Raw genomic sequence first — 7,998 nt, 5'->3', positions numbered from 1 at the left:
AATAAAGTCGAAAGATTGGCTTATTACAAAGTCAGTTCATGGCTGAAGTAATGTAATAACTATGGCTTAAAAATTGGACCAAGAAACTCAGTCAACTTTGCCGCGGTGGGCAAACCAAAGCACGCTATACGCTAAGCAGAACGACCGTTTTTAATAATGATGTACTGTAACAACTAAGCAGAAAGCATGAGCAAAAAAAAAGTTGACTGCATTGTTAAATATAAGGCCTTCTTGCAACAACAACTTGGAATACAACTTATAGTTAATAATACTCGTTTTTATAAAAGACCTGCGGATGTATCTCTATTGTACTGATCTTGAATTCGACTGCCTGCAAGTCATGTCCTATCCCAAAGCCAGTTGCTTTCACATAACTCTCCTTGAGACACTGAAAAGAGATAGGTGCAATCAGAGCGTCGCGGTTGCAAATAGCGGAAGTGGTTGACAGACGCGGTTGGCAGACGCGGTTGGCGGACATGATTGGCAGAGGAGTTTAATGGACGCACATAGCGGTCGCGGACAGCGGACGCAGTCGCGTCTAGTGAGCATGGTCGTGGTCGCGAATAGCGGACGCTTTTAGTGTTGGTAGCGCTTAGTGGTCACGGGGCCCATTTCTCGAATGTCCCGAAATTTTACGGGCCATTTTCAGGTGTCACAATTACCTCTGTATCTCAGAAACGGAGAGGATTTGAGCCGTCAAACTTCACAGTCAGTTTGCTTTTTGTTACCCTAAAAACATGTTAAAAGATCGGTTTTCCTGAACATGCGGTTGGCAGGTTCATGAATGGCTTTTCGGGCCCGAAAAGTTTTCAGATTATAATAATGTATAGTACACAAAGAAAAATCAAAATTGAACTGGTTTAAAAATTTTTAGTAAAAAGACACCATTTTTTAGTAAAAAGGAAAATCTTAATATTTCATAAGTATCTATTGAGCGACTTTCGTATGACCTCGAAAAAAAGTTCGTAATTTGTTTTACAGACCAATGTTTGGCAAGATTAAAATAAAGCTTCTCCTAATATGGGCAGTAAACAGTTCGATTGCTCAATCATATTACTGCATTTCAGATGACGTCAAAGCGAAATGCCACTCGCTTTTCAGAAAGTTCCATTGAGAGATGACGTTGTTTGTATCCGCGTTCGCTGAGCCAATGAAAATTCGCGCTCCTTTGTTTTTGCTCGATAAGCCAATTAAATGTTATGCATTTTTGTTTACGTTCAGTTTAACGTTTATTTTTCACGGTCATATGAAAGTCGCTCTATCACAAACCTGGAACTGACATTACCCAGTGCCTGAAGAACATCTGAAGCTGTTTCCACTCACATCCTTGCGATTTAATAGTTTGCCATTCATCTGCAGTGAACTGCTTGCGCATGGTGTGAAAAAATGACGGCACCGTTGAAGAACCTGAAAGGCGTTCCAGTAAACTGTTAAAAAGCATTGCCAGCTTAAAAAGGAAACCGAAAGTAAAACCTTCACCGAAATGTAGCATTACTTGGGTACGCAGTCTTCATGACATCAACACCAACTGAAAATGAAGAATAAATTGCTCTGGGAGAAGGGAATAAGACAGGGACAATTGGGTTAGCACAGTTATGCAGGGTCCGCAGAACACGTTTGAAAGTTGAAGAGGGGAGGGGGGGGGGGGGTGGTTTTGGTATGGATCATGGAAGTGTGAGGGCGCTGGGAGAGGTACTAGAAAAAAATAAGGGGGGCCATGCAGCCCCATCTCTGTGCCTTCTATTAGTGTGGATAGATAGATAGATAGATAGATAGACAGATAACTTTATTTATACACGGTATTTCCATCTGCTAAATTACATATGAACTAACAACCTATCTACCTAACTACAGTTACAAAAAACAATAAAAGCTCAGTGCTGTCCTCGGATGCCATGTCTAAATTACGCTACATTAGTAAAAACTGTGGCGACTCAATTTTGTCTTAAAATCGTTTAAGAAAGAAGCTTGGCGTAATTCAGGGGGTAAGCTATTCCACAACTGTGTTTCGCTATACAAAAAAAACTTCTTTTTAAATAGCCAGTACGGGGTTGTGGACGCACTAATTCGTTTTCTGAATTACTTAAACGGTAGGAATTTCCATTGTCGCGAAAAACAAATTTAATGTTATAAGTAGTCGGATGTCATCTTATGTCAAATTTTATAAATCATAATAGATTTCTTTTCTAGTCTTTGAAGACAGAGTTTGCGCCAAATCACTTAAATCACTGTCATAACTAGCAGACATCAATATGCGCCCGGGCTGCGCGATTTTGAGCCTTTTGAAGTTTTGCAGAAAGGCCCTTATTCCAGTTTCCCCACACCAGAGAGGTGTGTGGGGAGAGGCCAGTTTAGTCAGTTCCTCATTTATTTCATGTTCATTCAAGATTTCGTTGTTAGGAAAATGAGATCCCGAACTCTGATATCATAATTGCATTTTTACACAAAAGGGTACGATGTAAGTCCCCTAATCCTACTTGCCCTCATGTCAATATCACCCCCAAGACTGAGGTTCGTGATCTGGGCGTCATAATTGATAAAAATCTGTCCTTCAGGTCCCAAATAAACAATGTCTGTAAATCTGCGTTTTATGCTCTAAAGACATGTAACATAGTGCAAGATCCGCAAGTATCTTGACAGTCACTCCACTGAACGATTGATCCACGCCTTCATATCTTCATGTATTGATAATTGTGACAGTCTGTTTTGCGGCTTGCCTGCTGCCGAGATCGCAAAACTACAACGTGTACAGAATGCGGCCGTAAGGCTGGTGACTGAATTTACCCGTTGAACAAAGAATAAAGTTTAAGACCGCTCTCCTTGTCTAAAAAGCACTAAATGGCATGTCTTCCAGCTACATACATAAAAGAACTTATTGTACCATATACTCCTGCACATAGACTGCGATCATGCAATAAAGGCTTTCTTAAGATCCCAACATCAAGACCATCCAGTTTTGGTGATCGAATGTTCAGTGCTGCAGCCGCAAGATTATGGAACAGTCTTCCTGACAATATAAGACTTAACAACAGTTCCATTGATGACTTTAAAAGAAGTTTAAAAACTTAATATCTTTTGAAATTAGCTTTTTGATTTCCATATTTGTATATTTTTAGATTTATAAATATTTTTAATTTTTTAACTTTATGAGCCCCCTCTTGTTCATCACATCATTGTTCTGGAAGCTCTGTCCCAAGAGTTTCGCACAGGATGTCCTTGGGAACTGTTGTATGCTGACGACCTTGTACTTTCTGCAGACTCCCTGGAAGGTCTACAACGGAAGCTGAGTGTTTGGAAAGCTGGAATGGAGTCGAAAGGTCTTCGTGTAAACATGAAGAAGACAAAGGTTATGATCTCTGGACCGAACCTAGGTACACTAAAAGACTCTGGTGAACACCCTTGTGGTGTATGTAGGAAAGGAGTTGGCGTAAACTCCATTTTCTGCCCTGGCTGCGCACACTGGATCCACAAGAAGTGCAGCGGTATCCGTGGCAGGTTAACCCCAGATCCTTCTTTCATGTGTAACCGGTGTCTGGGCATAGCCCGTGCTATCGATGGAAGGCCATTTGACTCAGTCACTGTTAATGAGCAACATCTCGATGCTGTGGACTGTTTTTGTTATCTTGGTGACACCATTGCTGCAAGCGGTGGCTGTGAAGCTACCACTGTAACGAGAGTCAGAGCCGCTTGGGGGAAGTTCAGAGAGCTTCTTCCTCTACTCTGTTCAAAGAGTTTATCCTTACACACGCGGGGTAAAGTGTATAACACCTGTGTCAGGGGCGCCTTGCTATATGCATCTGAGTGCTGGCCCCTGAGGCAAAACGATCTGGCACGGCTACTTAGGAATGAAAGAGCTATGCTCCGCTGGATATGTGCCATAATACCTACTAATAACATCAGTACACAGGACCTCCGCCTGAGGTTGAACATAGAAGATCTTGGTGCTGTCCTCAGGCGGAAGCGTCTTAGATGGTTTGGCCATGTCCAGCGGAGTGAAGAATGGATTGGGAGAATAGGTGGCATGAGGGTAGACGGTCGTAGGCCCCGTGGACGGCCACGGAAGACATGGCGGGAAGTCTTATCTGGGGACCTTAGGGAGTCCCGACTGATGCCGGAGGATGCGACAGACAGGAAGCGATGGAAGCAAATGACCATGCGCCGTCAGACCCGCGATGCAGTGGATAACTGACGTAAAAAGGATAGTGAGTGTGAGTGATGTTTTAACCTGTATTTGTAAAAAGCATTGAGACTTGCGTGACATGCGTTTTTAAGAAATAAAGTATTATTATTAGGAGGGTCTTTTGCTGCGGTTTAGAGAAGTACTCTCAGAAGAAAAAATATATATATATATTATGAGCTGCCATACCAGTCATATTAGGTTCTGCAGCTAAAACTGTGAAGTCTCCCTGAAATAAAAACGGGGAAGACAGAAAGTCACATCACTACATCTTAAAACAAGTTAGAATGATAAACACTGTTGTTCCTATAAAAATTGATCATGATAATGAATAAACCTATAATAAAATCAAGTGAAGTACCTGATGGGATATATTAAAGCTGAGATTTCCCAAAGATGGCTCTATTGTCTCATTTGCCTATAAAGAAATGACTCAAGTTTAAATATGAAGATATTAAAAGATGACACACGTGCAGCATGGCCCAGTGGTTTGGATGATTTTTAATTAGTCATTTGCATTCAGAGGTTTTGGGTTCAATTATCCCACTCTAACCATGAAACAGACCACATTCAACTCCAACAGACATTTTAAATAGGCACAATCAAGTACTGGTAGTTACATGAATTTGGTAAGATTATGCTATTTGTTTGCAAAAAATTAAGAAAGGATTAGTGCAAGTCAACCTTACACTGAAAATAGTTTGAAGCCAGGGAGACAAATCAATAACTAGGAGTAATCATTGATTATGAAGTGTGTTCACGGGAAGAACTTGGAGGTTAGAATCACTTGACAAGCCGAGATCTCATAATAATATTGAGAAAATCGTGCATTTGTGTAAAGAACGTCTATCAAAAGTATTAATTAATATGACTGAGGCTTGTGGAATGTGGCTGGAAATGGAAAGTTTAGAGTAAAGTGTTGATGACGTCACAGAAACTAAATTAGTTCTTGAAAATTTGGAATTTGTTCAATTTTGTTATTACACTACTAAAAGCGTCCCTTGCCAAAACTCAGTCGTGTCATTTAACAGTTCTGTGCTTGGTTACCAGGCATTTGAATAAAAGTGAGGCTGGAGTTAACCTTGCTTTGATACAAGCCTCGATCATTGCTTTTCTTATGCAAATCATGTTGTTTTGCAATGCTAATGAGTTTCTATTTAGTATACATAAGAAGAACAGTGAGGTTTGTACATGTATCAAAACCTGTGATTGTCATTCGTGTATCGGGGGTATATGGCATATCAAAACTGAGATGTGCATGCACAGTAATTATGATGTAATTCAAGATGGTGCAGAAAAAGCAGACAAACAATGAACAACAAAAACTTGCTTAGGCTCTTCCTACATGTATGTACAGCACCCCCTGGTAGCACAGGACACCCAACATTAGAAATTGCATTCTCCTAAGGTCAGCCGCAATAACAGGGAGAATGTTGTACTAAAGAAGGACTGATGTTGACAGTTACTGAGGTTTCAACAGAATGAGCAGGAGCCATTTACAGAGTCAACAGGGAGGTTTTTATATTGACCTAACTGGTTGAAAGCAATGTGACAACAGTCATGGATCATCTGCCAGCTAAGCTAAGAAGATGGGGAACAGCAATATCGATGGTAAAAACCGGTCTTTAAAGGGGCTAGGTCACGCAACTTTAGGCAATTTCAGCGCTGATCGAATGGTCATAGAATTAACTAAAATGTTAAAATAACTGTTCAACACTTTAGAAGAACTCTAACAAAACACAGGGAAGCCAAGAAGAAACATGGATGGACAAAACTGGAAAGGATTGAAATAGATTGAATTTGATTTGAGTAAATTTGAAAAACGTCGGCCCACCTTTTTTCAAATTTATATCAGTTTACATGTATGTCAAAATGTCATTTACAAAGCTGGAAAATCATTCTCAGTTGTTATGTGGCCGTGATTTTGCAAATGAAAGACTCTTGCTCTGCCAATTTGACGTTTAGAGCTCATAATTAACAAAATTAAACAAAATTACCTAAAATAGCGTGTCCTAGCCCCTTTAATGAGTGGTATGTGATTGGTTGAACTTCACTTGTATATTAATAATAATAATAATAATAATAACATCCGTCTTTTCACTTGTCTTTTAATAATCAAATGTCAGTAGTTCTGCTTACCAAATAAGGTTTTCCTTTGCTAGTCCTCTTCAGGATAACCTCATTGTAGGGAAGGTTAAAGTGGCCACTTAACACTTTCCTCATCAGCAACCTTCCAATCTGTGAAAATAAAGTTTGAACCCACATAATTTGGTTCTTGAAAACAGGTTTAAACACTTTTACTTGACGTAATCTTATTTTTGAATGTTCCATTTTTTAAAGTTACATTGTAAAAAGCCACATGATCTGTCACCTGAGAGAGAAGAAGAAGTGGAGAGACGTTTGTGTCACTAAATTATTGTTAAAATTCACCATTCTACAATTTAAAGAAGCCTTAAGGTTTGCTATCTTATACATCTTTTATTTAAACATAAGAAAATGACTATTCCACAGGCCATTTTGCTCTAAAATGGAGCAATATGGTTAGAAATCACTGGCCCGGCTAACCGGGCTGTCCCAGTGAACACGATTACACGGAAAAATCTCAGCCCGGTTGAATAGCCGGGATCTCGGCTAACCGGGCTGAGATCTTTCCATGTAATTGCAAACTTGAGTTTTAATGTTTTTCTCAGATGTGCCGGGATCTCGGCTAAACAAGCCAGCCCGCCTAAACGGGACAGCCCAGCTCATGCAATCAGCCCCTAACAAGCATCAAATGGTTGAACCTTTCAGTTAGCTAAATGGTGAAGTCATGCTGATTTGCACATAAAAAATGATCAAAAGTGCACTAAATTCAGTTTTTTATCCCCCAAAAAAGCTCATTTTCATACTCAATCTCATATACATGCACTTCTAAGTGAATCCAAAGGTCTACAGATGATGAAATTTTGTCACCAAGAATTCCATGCACATACATGTACAGCCGTATTAATGCGTGCAGTGATCTGATGTCAAATCAATATTAATTAATTTGTACACAAACAGATGTCATAACAGTAAGCTTTTACTTTCCAGGGCAGATTTTGCATCCTTCTTGTATACAAAGTTCATGATCCTTTCTTTTTCTTCTGGTTGAACACAGGATATTCCAAGGAGCCATTCCTTCAAGAAGAAAATAGGATGAGTATTCAGCCAGAAAACAGAAAACTAGCTTTTAATATTCTCCAAGGAACAAGGATTTCTTCACTTAAACTTCTCAAATTTCGTTGCTTCTTCTCTCTTGCTCTCCTGCTCTTTATCCCATTGTTCATCACCAATATGATTTCCCGCCAGAAAAACGTGGGTCTCCAAATGCAACGCTGCCACGCGATTTATTGCCAAGGAAAATTGCCCAAACACTCCCATCCCCGGAGGCTGTCCTGCCTCCCTACCTCCACCCCAACAGTCTGTACGGGCAGACGGACATACGGGCATACGTGACGTCATAACCAAAATTTATCGCATGGATAGATTTCCAAAAAAATCTTACCCATGGTGCTGTGCTGGCGCGTTTCACGTGCCTGAGCTCCACTATGAAACATACATTTACCTTTGCTTCACTACATTTTACTTTTTAATGTGCCTCATAAGGATGTGAGAGAAAGATGCTGGCAATCATTTGTCCCATGGCTGAGAAATTGAGAGACATGCCTATTTCTTTGATGATTTCATAAACTACTTTGCATTATAGTTTTGAAAGAACTTTGGCAATGTAAATTACTTATTGACGTCATTGAAGGACTAGACCCATACTTTTCACTAGCTCGGCCAGCCAGCTTTGTTAC

At 40.0% G+C, this 7,998-nt stretch overlaps 1 protein-coding gene across 3 annotated transcripts in view; it reads right to left on the bottom strand.

The window, feature by feature from the left end:
* The window catches only part of LOC138017011 (retinol dehydrogenase 5-like), a 33,107-nt gene that overhangs the window by 24,724 nt on the left and 385 nt on the right, over positions 1 to 7,998 (bottom strand). Inside the window, exons 2-8 of one of the 3 annotated variants that reach the window (XM_068864214.1) lie at positions 7,243 to 7,336; positions 6,317 to 6,415; positions 4,539 to 4,595; positions 4,367 to 4,406; positions 1,496 to 1,528; positions 1,286 to 1,407; positions 290 to 388 (exon numbers count right to left, since the gene is read on the bottom strand). In XM_068864214.1, the coding sequence (XP_068720315.1) occupies positions 290 to 388; positions 1,286 to 1,407; positions 1,496 to 1,528; positions 4,367 to 4,406; positions 4,539 to 4,595; positions 6,317 to 6,415; positions 7,243 to 7,263 (471 nt within the window). In that variant the 5' untranslated portion in view covers positions 7,264 to 7,336. Of the gene's footprint in view, positions 1 to 289; positions 389 to 1,285; positions 1,408 to 1,495; positions 1,529 to 4,366; positions 4,407 to 4,538; positions 4,596 to 6,316; positions 6,417 to 7,242; positions 7,337 to 7,998 lie in introns of all 3 variants that reach the window. The other 2 variants (XM_068864212.1, XM_068864213.1) reach the window with 2 other exon arrangements.

Source organism: Montipora capricornis, chromosome 9, assembly GCF_036669925.1.
Source record: "Montipora capricornis isolate CH-2021 chromosome 9, ASM3666992v2, whole genome shotgun sequence".
NCBI classification, from domain to species: Eukaryota; Metazoa; Cnidaria; class Anthozoa; order Scleractinia; family Acroporidae; genus Montipora; species Montipora capricornis.
This window is presented reverse-complemented; position numbering and strand designations above follow the sequence as displayed.